The 19978-nt window shown below is 40.4% G+C and overlaps 1 protein-coding gene across 1 annotated transcript; it reads right to left on the bottom strand.

Moving 5' to 3' along the window:
- Window positions 1–294: 294 nt before the first annotated feature.
- CENPI (centromere protein I) lies at window positions 295–19229 on the bottom strand. Its single transcript, XM_053473703.1, has 20 exons — window positions 19068–19229; window positions 17511–17648; window positions 11854–11972; window positions 11143–11250; window positions 10707–10755; window positions 10260–10306; window positions 10040–10129; window positions 9709–9846; window positions 7547–7699; window positions 6577–6697; window positions 5936–6021; window positions 5506–5620; window positions 4601–4665; window positions 3931–4025; window positions 3605–3734; window positions 3027–3151; window positions 2868–2916; window positions 2546–2779; window positions 929–970; window positions 295–513 (listed from the first exon to the last, which is right to left on the bottom strand). Exons 1-20 carry the CDS (start codon window positions 19162–19164, stop codon window positions 373–375), a joined length of 2142 nt encoding a protein of 713 aa, XP_053329678.1. The 5' UTR covers window positions 19165–19229; the 3' UTR covers window positions 295–372.
- Between the last annotated feature and the right edge of the window lie 749 nt (window positions 19230–19978).

The raw sequence follows: 19978 nt of genomic DNA on the forward strand, positions 1-19978 counted from the left end.
ATGGATAGTGAAATTAAGTTATACAGACTAGCAAATAAAACAAACAAGCTGCACTTTTATTAGGACAATATTTGAAAATATTAAAAAACTGTCACTGTGAGAAAATGAAGACAGGTTGTACTGAGTTAAGTTTAAGAAATCCACACCGGCCCCCCATAAAAAAAAAAAGTCACAATTAGCAGTTGGTCAGGGTAACGTGCAGTGGCCGACCAAATGTCAAATAGGAATTGCCCTTGTTAGCAGATATGTAATACTTTAGAGTCTACATGTGTGTATGTGTTTGTACACATATATATATAAATAATGTATTAAAATATCCCCAGTAATTATTCATGGTACAGAAGATTTGGACGTGTAATTGCACAGATAAGACTAAGGCTGAGATAAAGCAAGATCACTGGGTTCCTGTTGGCTGCTGCTAGACACGCGATTAACACTGCTTTCAATAAATAGTCTTAGGCCATTCATTCCTTCACTGTAGAGAAAATCCAAATATGTATTCCAACGTTGACCCTGAATGGATGCACAATAGCAACGTATTAGAATCTTTAACCAGACAAGATTAAAACAGCATAACCAAACACTCTAGGGTGGTTTGCATAGCTAAAGCCCACCATTGAATATTATACCCATCTATACACACGTAAATGAAAATCTAAAATACATACATTCTGGTGAAGGAAAATGAGAAATAAGTAATTGCATGCAGTAAAATACACTGAAGTTTGTGCAATATAAAAAAAAAAGTTCTACATTGAAAACTAAAATCAACACCAGGGTAAAACTCAAAAGTTCCTAAAGCTATAATAAGTAATTGATTGGCAGTAATTTTTGTTGATAGGGTTTTACACCACTGCACACACGTGGCATTTTCAGGTAATTATTGTCCTTGATAAACTGCTCATGTAGTAAGGACAGAAACAGTTACCTTTATTAGGTGGAGCTGAAACATTCTGTCTTCTGGAAACCTCTTCAGGAGGCAAAAATATTGAAAGATTATTGCAGATTAGTACAAAAGTGTTATATATATATATATATATATTTCAGAAACGCAAGAATTTAATTGCTTCATTAGCTTATGTCCAGTTTGATAGTGTTGCTGCTGGGTGACACTTGCCCGTTAACATGTCTAGTTTTCTTTTTCTACTTCCTGTATAATGCAGCTTGCATTTTAGCAATTTGTTCATATACTGATTGTGCGGTTTGGGCAGGGAAAGTCACCTTATGTATCACACTGAAACGCTGCCATCCCCCCAGTCTGCATACAAAGTTTATAACAAAATGTGAGCTTCTTGTGCTACAAGGGATGGGTTTTCCCTTTATAATGCATAGTGATATCAGGGAGCTAGGACATTTAACCCCTTAAGCACCAAGCTACTTTTTTAAATTTTTGTACCCTTTGGGACCAAGGCTGTTTTAACACTTTTGCTGTGCTTGTGTTTAGCTGCAATTTTCACCTCTCCGATTTAGTGTACCCACACAAGTTATATTTTGTTTTCTCAAGAGAAGGGCTTTTTCAGATACCATTTTTAATCTAATTTCATATTATATATGAAAAAATTCAGTTTTATTTGAAAAATCTTTAACTCATTTACAAAAGCTAAAAAGATTGCACTATTTCTCCCGAGTTTAGAAACACCCAATGTTTTCATGTTGTGTTTGCAAGTTATAGGACAATAAGTAAAAGGACCATATTGCTATTTCAAAACCATTTTTCCAAATCTGGTCAATCTGCCCCCTGTGCTATTTCAGGTATCTTTGAAGCTGGCCAATGCAGTTTACCATAGATTTTTGAAAAATAGACACCCCAGGGTATTTCAAATGCTAGTATTTTAACCCTTTCCATGCTCTAAATCTACCACCACCCTTTGTCAAACTTTGTAGTAGTAATTTATTTTGTGTTTTTTTTAATCAGGTATAGATTTATAGCTCCTGGTATATGGTTGTTTGGGAGGTAAAACGCCACATTTGGGAAGTGCGCATTTATTTTTTTAAAACTTGGAGCTTTGATGCCATGATATGCCAGGCCTGTCATGGGCCGTTAGGAGGTTAAACTCCAAGGTTGGTAAGCATACATAATGGTAACTACAGATATCTTCATTTCACGTCTATACGAGTTAGATAAAGCATATCCTTACTCACAAACCTATTAGCAACAGAGTTTTTTTTTTCTTTTTCCCCACAGGAGCAACTCGCACTTGTCCAGCACAAATAATCCAGTTTACAATATGCAGAATACAATGTGTATTTAATGTTCATCACAAATATACAGAATGCCTGTGATACAAAATAACTTTCACACACACTATGGGTAGGTGTCCAAAAATAATTAAAATTAGATTTTAAATGTTTTTCCAAGCAAGTGCTTTCACTAATTAAACTTACAATAAACTGGTCAAAAAATTCATTTAAATTATGTACACATTGAAGGGGTAGTTAAACATTTGCTATATCACAAAGAATGCTTGGGGAACAATAGAACCACTAAAGAAGTTTAAAAGCCAGTCCAACATATTAGCCAATAAGGATCTATAAATTGCCTCACCTGATGCAGGAAGCTGGATGAATAGCCTACGAGTGCAGGGTGGTAGACTATGTTGAATGCTTTCTTGTAGTAGGGAACACCGGTACTTGCCAGCACCTCTTGCTCTAGCCGGATGCCCTGAGGATGAGTGTCCTGAAGAAATGCTTGTGAGGTCCACAAACAACCAACCATAGCTGTTAGGTACCGATTATACTCCTGGAATGTTTGACTGCTGATGTTCAGATAAATCTTTCCCTGGAAAATGCAGAATAACTATGCATCAGACACTGCTGTGATTAGAAACTGAATCAACTTTAAGGATTTTACTAATTTAAACACTTACCCTTTTGTGTCGTTCATTATCTTTTACAGTTACCAAGTTGGTCCTGTACCTAAAACAATGAGCAAAACCAGTTAGCAACATAAGAGAAACTGGATACTTCTCAGATGCTAGGTTAAAAAAAAAAAAAAAAAAAAATTATTACATAGACAAGGACTATACCTGTACATGATGTAGCAAAGTCTGTCAAGGTTCACGGAGTCTGTACTAAGCAAAGCTGGGTAAAACACTCCCGGAGGTGGAAGGACAACCAGGGGTAAATCAAATTGTGTGTACATGTCACAGACCTGTGTGGAAGATAGTAGGAATAATGAAACTCCCTGCAAAGATCTAGAAAGCTAAAGTGAAAGCTATGTATTTGTACTCCAGACAGCAATGTAACAATTAGAATTTCTCTAACATTTACATCTGATTCAACAAAATATACAAAAGGAAATAACTTGTTTTATTAAAAACAAACTCATTCACATATGAATTAATAAACATTGCTTTAATGGGAAGAGTATTAGGCGGTGAAATGTGTAGACAATGCTACCTAAGTATACCGCAACCAACTAGTGCACCCATACAGACATAAGAGTTCTTACTATCTCATAGAAATCCAGTATAAAATGAAGGAGAAGAGAGCTGCTCTGGATCTGGAGCCCAAGAGTGCACAAGCGCCCAGTGAACTGTATCAGATCTTCAATTGCAGTCAGCAATCCAGACTAGTGCACCCATACAGACATAAGAGTTCTTACTATCTCATAGAAATCCAGTATAAAATGAAGGAGAAGAGAGCTGCTCTGGATCTGGAGCCCAAGAGTGCACAAGCGCCCAGTGAACTGTATCAGATCTTCAATTGCAGTCAGCAATCCAGACATAGTATGACTGAAAAAAAAAATGTCACAATTGGACACAATATGATAATGCACATACTTTGTGAGCAAATTTCCTAAATTAGGATGCAGCCAATTAGAAGACATAAAGACATACTACGCACGCACACCTAGCTTGTCTAGTAAGATTTTTTTCATATTGGACAATGAAGCAACATACATGTTAAGGTATGAGGAGGGTTACTTACTTGTTTGCCCCGTTTGAATGCACTTCTTCAGCACACACTGAATGCCAGACAAGCCAGTTTTGCAACAACCCCTTCATACTCTCAAGCACACTGCACTGCAAAGCAAAGTTGGCAATTAAAAGATCCACACAAGTTTTAAGAGCAAATCAAACAACCCAGATGACACAGTAAAATTATAATACTTCATTGTAGCGCATATGAGGATATGCTCCAGTTCATTTTAGATTTGTGCATATGAAATGTTGCTATTAATGAATCTGTCCTCCAGTGTTAGAATGAGTGTGTGCCATGTGACCAAGGGTGGCACGATGTTCTTTTCTACATGGTTTGGTTTATTTTTGTTATGATTCTTTTGCTTTATTCTTGGCCCTGGTAATTGTATTTTTATTCCATTTGGATGTCATTTGTATTTTGGCAACATGTATAAGCTGAAAAATGTCAGAAGAAGCGTTTTAAGATGATGGGATACAGGTGTGACTTGGCAGAGTGGAAAATAAACAGTGTGTTTCTTCACTGGAAAGTGGTGCAACTTTCTGTGAAAGGTGTTTTAGGTGCCTCATCCTTGGTAGATAACAGTATTTATAAGGAAGGCAGCGTATTAAGACCACTAATCAGGCAAATTTTTTGACATAGTGATGGTAACCATCTACAAACACCAAAAGTTGCTTGCCTTGAAAAACAAAGTGGATCCGGCAAAAAGTTGAGCCAGTGGTTCATACAGCAACATTTCCAACTCTGAAAAAAGGAATAGTGTTAGATACATATTTCATAAAGAACCAATTTGTGTAAGAAGCACATTGATTAGACACTGCTAGAAGTGCAAATGGGATAAAAAAAACTATTTTTTCAGTTTATTTTTGGGCAGCAAATTACAGTTCCTGTCCAGAGGCAGAAAATTCAGGAACAAATTGCCTACATTCAATCTCACTCAATCTCATTCACTCTCTAAGTGTTTCTCTGTCGACCACTTCTGCATCTTCTTCTATCTCCTCCCTTAAATCTGATACCTTCAATTTGCTATCTTCATCCACATCTCCACAGACATAACCTGGCAGGAACTTCTGCCCAAAGTGTTCCACTTCAGGTACAATAACCACTTTCGGTGAGGTCCTCCCCCGATCATGGAGAGGATGCCACAGGAAATGCCGCTATTTTGGCAGAAGTTCCTGCCGGGTTATATCTGCAGAGATGTGGCCAAAGATAGCAGATTGAAGAGAAGCGAGAAGATAAAATATTGAAGAATAAGCTGTAGAAGTGGTAGGGAGAGGGAAACATTCAGAGAGCAAACGATAGTGTGTGTGTGTGTGCATGTGGGCCCATGTATTTCAGACAAAAATTCTGAGCTTTTTGCTTAGTTTTCATCCAATTCATGAGGGTCCTGGACTTGTTTTTGTCGCTTCGGACACATCTACTGAATTTTGGTAAATTGACCAAATTTGCAATTCGTACAAATCGTACAAATGCACAAGTCTAATATTTACTTTTATCCCAAACATTTGATTAGAAGGGGCAGAAGTCCACAGAATGAGATAGAAAATGTGAAACATCCTACTAATATCCCACACGTTACTACACCTGAAGAAGAGTTAATTGGAATCCAGGTGATAAGTTTGAGGATTTGTGAACGAAGAGAGCCATTCCAATGCGGAAGATACTTGTAGAGGAATTCTTCAGTGCTTGAAAGCCCTTCCTAAGAAGTGGGGAAGGGAAAATTAAATTCCACTAAAACGCTATTTTGTAATTTAAACTGGTAATCTGGGGAAAAAAATGAAATTTGATAAAAATATCTCCTAGGCACCAGCAACAATGTGGAGAAAAAGATCAGAACATGGGGTACTCTCCTGTGCACCAAACAGCAAGTTTGACTAGTTACATGGATACAGTGTCAACAGAGTAATGCTTTGTTTAAGCCCATTTGAAGTTGCTCATGCAACTAGAGAGGAATGTCAATAGAATAGTTGCAGATGACATGATTTATCAGGTTAGTATGAAGGAACTGACTCACCTGTAAAAATTTCTGAGTTTTAACAACTGTCTCAAGAAACACCTCTACTTCTTCATTATGCTTCTTTCCCAAAAACCAGGAGCATTCTGAGGGTGGAAAACACGCACGGTTTTTGTTAAGGTGGAAAATAGTATGCCTTTTTGTTAGAGCCAAAACTAAGACAGTGTCCACAAAATTACAATTATCCCAGACCACAGTTTACCATGGAACTACTTTGTTATACAAAAAATAATGTATGATAGATTACCAAAAATAGACTACAGGGGCTGTCCTTTTGCAGAAACCTTTGAAAACCCCAGGTAACATTCTACATTGAAAACAGACACTATGTTCACAGACCAAGTAAAATCCATTGTTATTTTGCCCCAATTTTTGTTTTATGATATTGGGGGGGGGGGGGAGAGATAAACTTTCTATATTTCTCTATGTTATTTAGCAGGGTGCAAGTGCCACAAACAGGCAAGGAATTCTGCGTCTCATTGTTTGAAAACTTGCTTAATGGATTTTAGGTGATATGTCTAGGCACGCAACGAGGGATATCCAAAACCGCCGCCTTTCTACAGCCCTGGAGTTGTGCAGCCCTATTCTACAATTAATGAAACAATGAGCCTACTGCAGTCAAGAGCCATTGCTGTTTTTACCTTCATGCAGCGTGAACGCCAACCAGTAATTTAGCCTCAAAAACAGAGTATCATCTTTGATGCAGTTTACATAATGCAACAGGAGGGGGTTTTTTAACACAGAACCCATCTGTGCTGGAAGCTGGAAACAAAAATAGTACATGAGATACAATCGGTACAAAAGAAGATCTGTCACTTTCATAAACCTAGATGTTTACAGTTCAGTACACAAGGTAGTAGTCTTTACAAACACAGCAAAGGGTAATATTAATGCTATAAAACACACAGACATTTTAGATAATTGTATGTTACCAACTTTGTGGCACCAGTTTGGGGCAGGCCATTTTCTGTTTTAGCATGATTTTGTCACTGTGCATAAAAGCTAGGTTCATAAAAGCTTGGTTTGGCAAGGTTGGTATGGATGAACTTGAGTGGCCTGTACATAACCCTGACCTTAATGCCACTGAACATTTGAATGCCGGATTTGAATGCCGATTGCGAGACTTCTTGGCCTGACCTCACTAATGAGCACAAATGCCCACAGACATACTGCAAAATCTCATGGAAAGACTTCCCAGAAGAGTGGAGGTTGTTAGAATCGCAAAATGGGGGAAGGCAACTCCATAATAATGCCCAAGGTTTATTTTAAAATAATTATTCATATGAATACCATGGGGCTACCCATCTTGTTTTTAATCCTTTGATTGTTGGGCACTTTTCAGTTTTATGAACCCGCCAGTTTTCAGAATATTGTTGTTTTGTATCAAGCAGTATACACAAAACTATTTCAGGGAGACGGCATTCTGCAAGCTTGTCTGAGCACAGCCTTCCTACATTTTGTTTCACCAAGTCCAAATTGTGATGTTATGCTCTACTTACGTCCCGTTTACCCACTGCACAGTGTTACAGAATATGACGGCACTATATAAATCAAAAATAGTGACAATTCCCCTTTAAGACTGCCATGCTATTCATATTTAATATCAATTACCTCAAGCTGGTGGATGTTCTCCAGTAGCTGTGTGAAAGTCTGCAGTTTCTCTAAAGGAAAAACCTGATTAGAGGACATCAGATGGTTATCGATAAAAGGCACAGCACTCCAAACATCACTGCATGCAGACTGTGGGAGTTTACTGTTCCATTTCTGAAAGAGATAATGAAGGTTTACACATGTAAAACAATGCACATTCTCTAATTATCACAAACAACTTATAGATATTGCACCCAGACTCCATTTTTGGGAGAAGCCCCGTCAGCTTCCCTGTACGCTGCAGTGTGTTTACATGCCCACGTACTGTAATAACGGCTCGGGCTTGACAGTGGTACGGTTTTTTTCCCAAAATACTGTGCAAGGCACACGAACATGCTCATCCCATTTTGAATAACTCTAGTTTATAAGAACTATTTAGAAATGTGTAACAGGTTTAGGATAGGGAATGTAGAAGTATGCAGTTTTTGGTTTATATCACACCAGAGCTGAATTATGTTGAAACAAAGCAGTCCAATTTTTCTCAAAATATCTCTCCAAATAATATATACCAAACAATTACAAAGAAAATAAGACATATAGATAAGCATTTGTAAGAATTTTTTCAAACAAGACAGACTTGGGTGACTAACGGGTAAAGCAGTATGTCATCACATTGTTTTCAAATGGAAGAGCTCAGTAACAGCAAAATTAAACATGGCGACAGTCTGAAATGCAGTAAAGCTTTGAGGTACTTCCAACAAATAAAATTAACTGCATATGAGAACGAACACATAAGAAAATGCTTTTACAGCTTGCTTATTTAGGCCTACACGGCTGCCATAGGCTTTCGTTAAAAGGCTCTGCACACCTTTAAGACACAGCCTGCAGGAATACGACATTTATTCCAACGCTCCTTTTCTTAAAAGTGCTAAGCACTATTATTCTACATGGGCAGTGACCACAGTGTGAAAGGCAACTGGGGGCTAAGACAGGCCCTAGGGTGGCCCCTAATGTAAATATATAGCCCCTGACACAACCCCTTGCTCCTGAAACAATATGCCTGAGGAGCAGAATCCAGCCCAAGGACTTGTTCAGAGTAACTAGTAGTTCCCAAACAACCAGGGACGCTAACCTAATCCCCGATAGGGATGGCTAGCTCCCAAGAGAAAACAAAAAAAACCAAAAAAAAACAAAAAAGCAGTAGGAAGAGCGCTCTACATACCTACCCAGAATAGGCCAACAATTACAAAACACAGACATATACCAGTCATGCCCTAGCTTTAGTGGTAAACAACATTATCTTTCATAACAGTCTGTTCACTTCTATTAACCATACATTCTGGGAGCTGCAGCTTCTTCATAAGGTATGCATTTTTATACTTTAAGGATAGATATTAAAAGCACTTTAATATGCATTCTTGTTTGGAAGAGTGTGACAGCCCATCTGTTTATCCTCTATGTTATTTTGGCCCCATATCCGTTTTCTTGTGTTACACCCCATCCCTGTGGTTTTCCCAAGGGTTAAAGGCTCACAGACCTTGTATAGCCCTGATGTTGGTCAGATTCCACCCCCCCAACCAGCCCCCCCCCCCCTCGCACGGTGCCTGACTGGGTGCACATCACTCGGTGGTGGTTAGAGAGAGGGAGCTTGTTTGGGAACCCTGGTTTTATTACCAATCTTTAGGACCAGGGGGGGGTTACCCAGCCGCGGCTATGGAACTCTGGCACTCCGAAATAGTGCCTCTGTCAGGTGGGCATTGCTGGCCATAGAACTGTATGGAGGCGCTGGGCTGTCTGGTAGTTCATGGGATTAAACCCCTAATCCTATCAATGTTTGTGTGTATAAATATATGTGCTGTCCTCAATAGGGAGAGTTCCGTTGCACCCCTACACTAAATCTCGGCTAGTGCTTGGGGGAATATGAAGGGTTAATCCCTTCATGCAATTAATCTTTTGGTGGCAAGGAAGATCTCTACGGCGGAGCTACTTAGTCCGAGTACGGCTCTCCATCACAGCAAGGCTGTCATATTCCAACTCCAATAACTACATTTTACCATCAATTTGCACATGGTAAAATGAACCGGAGTCTATGTAAAATAGACACATCTATATTTGGCATCAAAATAAGGCCGGAGTGTAGAATTAACAGAGATTATACAAACTGTCAAAGAAATGATACTCACCCTTTTACGGGAATTGGCTAATGGATGTTCCTTGCCCCCTACATTCAAAATATGATCCATAGTTGGATGTCCTGCATTCCTCCTTGTCACTGCCCTCAGCTCTGAAGTCCACAGCAGGTGTGAGCTCTTGAAATAGTTCTGTAGAGATGTAATAATAAATGTAAAATTAGGTGTGTAATGACTTATGTAAATCATATGCTACATCAGTGTTTTCCAAGCGTAGCTACAGTGGCGGCATACGGCTATTAGCCAGTGCAGTCTCATTCCAGACTGTATTCTATCAAAGGCTGCATGTATATTATGTGCATTCACCAGAACCGCTGTTGCTTACCTTAACTCTACTTGGCAGAGAGACCAAAACCATCTCTGGGCAAAATATTTTATACAAGGAGAGGAGGCCGATAAGAGGAGGATATAGCCCCTAAAGATGGTGTGAGAAATATATCAGAAATATAAATCATATAGTTCAATTATAATCCATACACAATAAATAGGTTTAGCTTTTTATCAGTCCAAATAAATTGGATAGAACCTCATAGTCACCTCCTTACCTTCCGACTCTGGAGTTCTAATAGTTTCCGGACTCTGAAAGGACGCACTGATGAAACAAGAGCAACGTAGTAAGACAGACATTATATTATATTTTTTTATTATTATTTATTTATTTTAAATAAAGAGATAACCTGACAAAGGAGTTGTTTATATTGATTACAGCATACCCAGGAACCGCAACATCACTAAATGCAGAGTGTAATGATATATTGATTGTTCTGTTACAAAACATTTAAGAAAATGTAATAGTGTATTGTTTCAGGTTTTTTTTTTGTTTTGTTTTTTTAGATTTATTGGTGTCAGACAACAAAAACTAGAAAAGTACTGCATTAAAAGTAAATCGGAGGTTTATTAAGAGGCAATGGATTGTATAAGCAAGAAAAAGAAAGGCACTTTTTTTTTTTAAAGAGAAAGGGCACCTGAAAAAGGTCCCTCTGTCCACTCACCATGATCTTTCTTGGTGATCAGATAAAGCAGGTGACATAGATAGGGACACTGAGGAAGAAGAAGTTATTTAGTACTTTTATTAACTTTTCCATACACATTATTATACCCATAATTGCACATCACAAAGGCAAGTTCTTTTGCTATGAATTAATCCTGTTTACACTTCCAAGCCCCCAAATTCTTACTAAAATAAACATATTATAAAATTGTATAGTATTGTGGTAATATGACGGAATCAAATAATGCGGTCATTATGAGTCCAGATAAAGTTAAATTATTCAATTAGTTGTACCTTGTGCTCAAGTTGGGCAATGAGATTACTAAAAAAAAAATTGGACAACGCTATAAACTTGTTTTGAACACAGCATAGTACTGCCTTCTAATGAATTCAATGAAAATGAGATAATCGCTGTGGGGGGGAAAAAGTGATCATACCAACTTCTCATCCTGTAGATAGTAAAAGAAAAAGTTGTAGAGCGAAGAAAGTGCATCCTTGCATGGAATGAGATCAAACACGGAAATAAGCCAGCGAATGAACAGGCTCTGTAGCAAAATAAATAAATATTGATATACGGATTACTGGATGTTTAATGAATTATGTTCTCATTTGGTAATGATAGTCACTACAATGATTTATGCACATCTATTCATTCATAAAAACTAAACATTAAATGTTAGGAAGAGCCCAAATAAACCACAATTTCAACAGCAAGAGTACCAAAAACTGTTAAATAAAAGTGTGTGTGAGAATGTGTGTAGATTATTCATGTTTATAATAGAAAACAATTTTTTCTGGATCAAAAGGTATAGTACTTCCTAGAAAAAGAACTATATTCTATTGTCACAGAGTCCGGTCCACAGTCAAATCTCACTTCAGTTTCTGAAGGTACCAAATTCAGGAAAATATTGCCTGGTCCTACTCTTAACATAGAGAGCAAAGCTTTATATCCTGCCATGTCACTATAAACACATCTTAAGCAGTGGTTCTCAAAATTAAAAAAAAAAAAAAAAGTACTACGTTGCACAAAATGGTCAGAACACATGATTTTATACTTGATACACATTTACTCATCTCATCACTATAGTGGAAGCTAGTAAAATTGCATTGTAATACAATACAATACAATTAGAAAGTTTGCAAAGTACCTGAACACTGGCTGAACATTTTGCAGCGCAGAACAATGAAACCCCCTTAATAATACTGCTCTGTAGGACTTCACTTGCAGGTAGCAAGCACTTCAAGAGCCTGGTGTTGACGGAGTCCGCTGCATGAAAAAGGTTTTTTTGTGTTATTAGTTCAACGTAAGAGCAAAATAAGGGACATCGACAAGGAGAGCACATATTAAGCTTCGAGTTTAATAGTCAAAATTTCGGAAGAAAAAGAGTAATTTTACTTACCGTAAACTCTTTTTTCCTTAGTATAGTGTCAGTACCACGGGGTGCCGCTCTTCCTAGGGACAAGGACCTAGAAACGAAGAGGTTAAGATCCCCTTAACCCCTCCTACTCCACCTATAATAGCCCCGGCCGCCCCAATACCTCCAGTAAATACCAAGAACACAAGATAGCTTGCAACAAAATGATTTTAATACAAAACGAGAAGGGAGGGAAATATGTACTGACACTATACTAAGGAAAAAAGAATTTACGGTAAGTAAAATTACTCTTTTTCCTGTCATATAGTGTCAGTACCACGGGGATATAGCAAGATGCCCCCTCTGGGTGGGAATACAGTCACGAGGTAACCGCCTGGAGCACCTTACGCCCGAAATAAGCATCAGAGGAGGAGAAGATGTCTAGCCGGTAATGCTTGACAAACGTGTGAAAGGAAGACCAAGTGGCTGCCTTGCATATTTCTTCCGGGGATGCAGAAGACCTCTCAGCCCAGGACGTAGCCATAGCTCTGGTGGAGTGAGCAGTAACGCGAGATGAAAGAACCTGACCGCTGAGATTGTAGGTCAGGCGAATAGTGTCGGAAAGCCATCGGGATATCGTGCGCTTGGAGGCCGCCTGGCCTGTACATTTACCAAAATAATTGACAAACAATTGATCCGTAGAGCGGAAAGAAGTAGAGCGATCAATATAAATCCGTAGAGCTCTGCGGACGTCTAGAGTGTGCCAGAGCGTTTCTTCCGGAGTAGCAGGTGACGGGAAGAAGGAGGGCAAAATCAACGGTTGATTGACATTAAATTCAGATATGACCTTAGGCAAAAAAGAAGGCTTGACGTACAAAACGACTTTATCTTGGTGAAAAATTGTAAATTCTGGAGCCGTGGAGAGAGCCTGAAACTCACTGACCCTCCTTGTCGAAGTAATGGCCACCAAAAATGCCGTCTTGAGAGATAAAAACTTGCGAGACACGTCTTCTAAAGGTTCGAACGGTTCGGAGCAGAGTGCCTGAAGGACCAAGGTCAAATCCCAGGAAGGAAAATGTGCACGTCTGGGTGGTCGTTGAATTGTGACCGCCTTGAAGAAACGCCTGATGAGGACTTGTGAAGCCAATTCACACAGGAGAAAATGACTCAAGGCTGAAACCTGTCCTTTAAGGGTCGAGACAGTGAGACCCGCCGAAAAACCTTCCTGCAAAAAGTCCAGAATGGAACTCGTAGAAGGAGAGGAAAAATCCAAGCCTTGTGTAAGACACCAGTGGAGAAATTTCTTCCATACTCGAAGATAAATAACGGACGTAGATCTGCGTACTGAACTCAGGAGAACCTCTGTCATAGAATCGGAAATGCCTCTGCTCTGGAGGATCATCCTTGCAGAAGCCAGGCCGTCAATCTGAATCGCAGAAGAACATCCCTGGAGAGGTTGTCGTTTTCCAGAAGACGGGAGGAGACTGGCAGTTCCCATACTGAAATCGTCATACTGAGCAGCTCCGAAAACCAACTTCGATTTGGCCAATAAGGGAGAACGGCTAACACTCTGGCTTTGTCTACTCGAATTTTGAGGAGGATCCGAGGAATCATCGCTACTGGAGGAAACACATAAGCCATCTTGAAAGACCAAATCACCGACATTCCGTCTAGTAGGGGAGGATTGTCCTGCTTGTAAAGGGAGGCGAAAATTGGCAATTTGCTGTTTTGCCTGGTCGCCATAAGGTCTATATCTGGCAGGCCGAATCTCTGAACCAGGAGAGAGAAGATGCTCTTGTCCAGGGACCAGTTTGCTTGGGAGCACTGAGATCTGCTGAGATCGTCCGCCAGGCCGTTGTCCACTCCTCTGATGTGCGTTGCCGCTAAATCCTCTAGATTCCTTTGGGCCCAGAGCATGAGCTCGTCTGACAGGGCCTGGAGCTTGGGAATGCGGGTGCCACCCTGCCTGTTTATATATGAGACTGTGGTGGCATTGTCGGACTGAATTCGTACAGCTTTTCCCCGCAATCTTGGACCGAATGTCTTGAGCGCCAGGAATACAGCTTTCAGTTCCCGAAAATTTGAAGATTGAGTCTGATCGGTCAAGGACCAGCTGCCCTGACAGCAGAGGCTGTCCCAATGAGCTCCCCAGCCTACCTTGGAGGCATCCGTGGTGAGAGTGACCCATTGACGTGGCAGAAAAGATCGCCCCCGGGCGAGGCGCCCCTTTGCTTTCCACCAATTCAATCGGAGTAAGACGTGTTCGGATACCCTGAAGTTGATGTCCAGATCCTCCAGACTCCTGGACCACTGTTGAAGGATGTCCCACTGAAGGGGTCTCAATTGTGCCTTGGACCAGCTTACCGCTGGAATACAGGCCGTAAGGCTGCCCAGAATACTCATAGCCGACCTGAAGGAAAGGGTTGGATTCTGTTGTAAAAAGGAAACCTGATTCCTTACTCTTCTTATCTTTGAACGTGGGAGATGCAGCCTCAACGAGACGGAATCCACTATGAGTCCTAGAAATTGGATCTTCGTGGATGGGGTAAGGTTGGACTTCTTGTGGTTTATGATCCATCCATGTTGTTCCAAGCATCGGGTCGTAAACCTGAGATGTGACAGGAGTTCTTGAGAGGAACCTGCTTTTAGAAGCCAATCGTCCAGATAAGGGACAACTGTGATTCCCTCCTTTCGCAAAGCTGCTGCAACCGGGGTTAAAAGTTTTGTAAAAATCCGAGGAGCTGACGATAGGCCAAAAGGGAGAGAAGTGAACTGAAAGTGACGAAGCCTTGAGCCGACTCTTATGGCAAACCGGAGATATTTTCTTGAGGCTGTAGCGATTGGCACATGGAGATAGGCATCTTTTAGGTCTAACGTAACCATAAAGTCCCCTTGCCTTAAAAGGTGGGTAACAGTGAGAATGGATTCCATTCTGAAGTGACGGTAAGGAATGCAGGCGTTGACCCTCTTTAAATCCAGAATTGGACGGAAGGACCCATCCGGTTTTGAGACCAGGAAGAGGCGAGAATAGACTCCCTGAAACTCCTGATTCTTTGGAACAGGCTCTATGACACCTTTTTTGAGAAGGGTAAGGCTTTCGGCAAACAGTGCTGAATTCTTCACCTGAGAAGGGTAGCACGAAATCAGGAAAAGGGGACGTGGGAGATTGAAAAATTTTATCCTGTACCCGTCCGCAATGATCCTGACGACCCAGGAGCTGTTGGTGGTTTGTGTCCATCTTGGCAGAAACCATTGCAAACGACCTCCAACACCGTCAGAACTTCCTGCCCTCGGGTTTCTTAGGATGTTCCTGAAACTTCCTCTCGTGTTGTTTACGAAAAGTTTGAGTCTTGAACACCGGTTGAAAAGGCCTGGAAGGTCTATACTGGAAACGTCTGTTCCATCTGTTCTTCCTATCCTGAGGAAGTGCCTTTTTAGTATCAGACATATGTCTGATCAGCTCCTCCAAGGGAGACCCAAATAGCTTGGTTCTTTCGAACGGTAAATCACACAAGGTAGACTTTGAAGCCGTATCTGCTGCCCAAGAGCGAAGCCATAAGGCTCTTCTTGCCACGGAAGACAAACCCATATTTCGGGCCGACAGTTTAAGGCTCTCTTCTGCAGCTTCCACCAGGAAACTATTAGCCAGCTTCAGGTTCTTAAATAACTTAGACAAACCGTCATCCATAGCGTCCGACAGACTGCTTTCTAAGGACTGCAACCAGATACCTTGGGCTTTAGCCACAGATACGCTAGATAACGCCACTTTAGTCAGGAATCCTGATGACTGGAACACCCGCCTACATGACGTCTCTGCCCTCTTATCCATAGGGTCTTTGAGACCAGCGACTTCACTAATGGGAATGGTAGTACGTTTAGAAAGTTGAGCTATCTGGACGTCTACCGAAGGGACATCTTCCCATTTCTCATCACCCTGAAGGTGAAAAAGCTGCTTAAAGTGCTTCGAGATGAAAGCTCTTTTGCCTGGATTATGCCACTCCCTATACATGAGGTTTTGCATATTAGGTAGCATAGGTAACCCTTTAGGGTGCTTAGACCGGTCTGTATCTTGAAACAGCCGTGAAACCTCTTTAACAAATTTGCGCAGTTCCTGCGGAGGAAAGCTGGACTCATCCTCTGACTCTTCACTGGAGGAAGCCGAGTATGATGAAGTAGAGGCCTCTCCAGAGGACCAATCAGACTGAGGGGAAGCCGATTCCCTTTTACGTTTGTGGGATTTAGCCTTAACGGGCTCCACCGGTTTAACTGCTGCAGCTTTAAACGTTTCAAACGTTTGCGCCAGGTTGTCCTGGAACCAGCCTAAAAAAGACTGCATGTCTTTATGTTTTTCTTTTGCCAAACTCTCAGCGGAGCAGGCATTGCAAAATTTCTTTTTTGAACCATCAGGCAAAGGACAGGCACATTCAGTGCACGATAAATGTTTGGTTTTAACCACAGCCTTTTTTGGAGCAGGTGTAACACATTTCTCCTTATCTGGTGAAACCGGACCAGACATCTAACATAAAAGAGAAAAAAAAAAAAAGAAATATACAGGGCAGAGGATTTGAAGGGTTAAGATTAAATCAAATTCTACCTTACAACTCCTCAATCCGTGTGGGGGGGCTGATGACACGGAAAAACCAGTGCTGACAAGCTCCTCTGCTGTCAGACTGGGTAGCACAGGTTTAAATATGAGAAAACAATTAAGTTTTCGCGCCCTGAACCAGAGAACTGCTTCACGCATGCTCAGTAGCGTGATCAGTACTCTTGGTGGAACGCAGCGCCCTCTGGCGTGCGTTCCACCGCTGTGCGCATGCTCCAAATTCTTGCCGGCATAAAACTCCGGCGGCTATGCAGTTCCGTAACGTCCGCAGATGCGGACGGTACACCTCGCTCTGCTCACCACCCGGGGAGCAATCGGAGGAATCCCCCTGGACACAACCCGTGTGCCCCACCAGAAAAGAAGAAAAAAGGTCCGTCCCTGACAAGGAAGAACTGGAGGTATTGGAGGGGTTAAGGGGATCTTAACCTCTTCGTTTCTAGGTCCTTGTCCCTAGGAAGAGCGGCACCCCGTGGTACTGACACTATATGACAGGAAAATAAAGGTAAAACAGTCTAACAGCACAAGTAATGGGAAGCTTAATATACTTTCTCTTAGCTCTTCTTCTGGATCAAATGCTATGTCCTCTCCACAGGATATACTATTACTCTTGTGCAAAGCCAGCACTTACCCATTAGTTGTAACAGCACACCATGTGGTTAAAGCCCCCTACTCTGATCAGGGAAGGCAGATAACTGCTAGGGGAACTCTCTCAATAGATGCGCTCAAGCTGTCAGAAGGCAAAGGCAAAGTTTAAACCTTGTCTATGCCAGCATTTTGACAGTGAAGAAAATGGATATAGCAAGGCATTACAATGAAAATATGCAATGGTCATTATCAGGAGTATTACCTAGTTTCCCACTGAGAGCCAGTTCAAGCAATACATCAACACCATCTGGAGGAATGCCATTCTGCATGCCGAAATCCTCTACCGAAGTAAGGTGCGCAGATAAAACAAGGTTTCCCTTCACCGAGACCTTACTATCAACTGGAAAGAAGAATACAATTAACATATGCCTGTAAGGGACTCCGCACCATATATTCCTATATGATGTTTAAATATTACTAGTAAAACATGTACTTCCCAATATTTTTGTGTTTTAGTTCTGTTGCTTTAAAAACTTCGGTCTTTCCAATATATATGTGCAACATTTTCTGCAACTGTGTTGCCGTTCTATTTTGGTTCTGATGTAGCTCATTATTTCCATAATATTTACTGATACAAAATATATCATGCTGTTTAAACCATGAATGGTTTTGTATGTCATGTTTTTAATTTGTATAGACGATTTAATTTTATGCATTATATTAAATACCAGCTAAATGGAATGTCTTGGTTCAATGTCTGTTTTGATGTAGCACATATTAGGAATAAGTGTTAACCAAATAATTTATTATAATTGATTCTGTGCTTTTAAAAGGTTAGCCTTGGGTTACAAATATTTGTCTATGATTAAGCTGTCTAGGTGAACGAGACGCGAGTTTTCCCGTTACTTAACGTCTTTTAATTTATCCCACTCTTGCTGAATTAACTTTGTACGACAGAGTGAGTGCGCCGAGTAGCAGGTGATATTGTTTTCTTAAGTCTTCTTTAGCCCAATATAATAAACTAATAGCACCTTGAGGCAAAGACAGGTGCACGCATCCTAATCCCTATGCATTCATCATGACAATTCATGCCATTGTGATTTTCAGGTTGTATCACATCAATTATAATGTACGGAATGAATACACTATATAAAGGATCAGTTCCTTGGACAGGAACTGACTTACAAAAACCAATACTGTTGCCCCAGGTTACATGATCGCTTAGTGATGGAGAGATGGTTATAACAGAAAATTATAGTATATATAGTATTATAAAAACCAGCCACTGTGAATAAAAAAGTCATTCTGCAACAGGGACATTATTGGATAATTGGATACAAAACAATCTAATGTTTCAGAAAAAGAAAAACATTCCTTTATCATTGCTGAAACACAGATGAGATTGGATATTAAATCATTAGTGAATGCATGAAAGTTCTTCCTTCAGGATGGAGTTTAACCTGAAAGCATAGCTAATTCAGACAACGCATGTTGTGGTGAATCACGCCAAGGATTGTGAATCACAGCAGCTAAAGTACCTGTAGTAATTACGCTTCCACCTCAACCAATTTGAGTTGTAGTTGACAACGTGCTACAGGACTCCTAGACTTTAAAAGACTAAAGGTGAACCTCACCATGCTTCACTATATTTTCTTAATGCAGCATTGAGTAGGCAAGTCATGTTTACTTTTCTAAATGCTTCACACAAGTACTTGAATATGCATGACGCTCTTCTGCTCATAAAGCTTGTCCTTGCAAAGTGCAAGACTCTCAGAGATCAGTACACTGCAGTGATTTTTTTAAATAGCATGCAAAGTACCATTCTTAAAGTATTGGAGGGCCTCTTTCAGTTGTTGGATGTTCGAGTCCTGCTGTCCAGACATCCTTGTTTCTTGTATATACTGCTGTCCCTCCATTTCTGATTCATGCTTACTGTTTGTTAACCGGGTACATGAATGAAGGCACAGTCATTAACAACCTGCAAATTCTGAAATAAAAAATGTTTATAAAATGAGAAATAGGAGAGAAGAAAAAAAAAAAAAAAAAAAAAAAAAACAATTGTACTACTGGCAGAGAAAATGCCTCACAGAGCCATTACCTGGACTAACCCTCGTGCAGAAAAAAAAACAACATGGTAGGAGGGCCCTGCTCAAATGAGCTTAAAATCTAGAGGGAGTTAGGGTGTATTACACAAGAGGTTACACTAGTATAAGTAGGCGAGGAGAGGTACTAGGAAAGGTGATCTAGGGATTTCGAGAGGAAGGATGCCAACGAGCAGGTTCTTAGGAGTCAAGTGGATCTTGATCCTGCAAACAATTTACCACTATATTTAACAATAGTTTCTGGTCATGTGGGTGCCATTAATTTCACAACTACCAACGTAAGACTAATCTGTAGCTGTCAGGGTCCCTGCTGCATTGTTTGTGAAGTGGTAAGACAACATCCAATCTTCTGAAACTGCTTCCGTCAATAGTGACCGGCCGGTTACATAAGTCTGGTAATTGAGCAGAGCTCTCTCCACCTAATGTATCTGTTTGTCTTAGTCTGTCCATTCTCATCTTATCATACCCCTTGAATTTATGTATTGTATTAAGCGCTGCGTAAATTGTTGGTGCTATATAAATAAAAGATAATTGTTTTGTCAGGACACTATTAAGGTTGTTTTTTGTTTTTTTTTTTGTTTTTCTTTACTAACTTTGGATGTATCTCATCTGGTCTCATAGATTCGTT

Source organism: Spea bombifrons, chromosome 8 (genome assembly GCF_027358695.1).
Source record: "Spea bombifrons isolate aSpeBom1 chromosome 8, aSpeBom1.2.pri, whole genome shotgun sequence".
Lineage (NCBI taxonomy): Eukaryota > Metazoa > Chordata > Amphibia > Anura > Pelobatidae > Spea > Spea bombifrons.

Coding starts and splice junctions, on each gene's coding strand:
- CENPI (XM_053473703.1), bottom strand. CDS start 19,164: ATGGAGGGACAGCAGTATATACAAGAAACAAGGATGTCTGGACAGCAG. Junction 10,756..11,142: donor ATCTACAGGATGAGAAGTTG/GTATGATCACTT, acceptor CTTCTTCCTCAG/TGTCCCTATCTATGTCACCT. Junction 4,026..4,600: donor GATCCACTTTGTTTTTCAAG/GCAAGCAACTTT, acceptor TTTGCTTTGCAG/TGCAGTGTGCTTGAGAGTAT.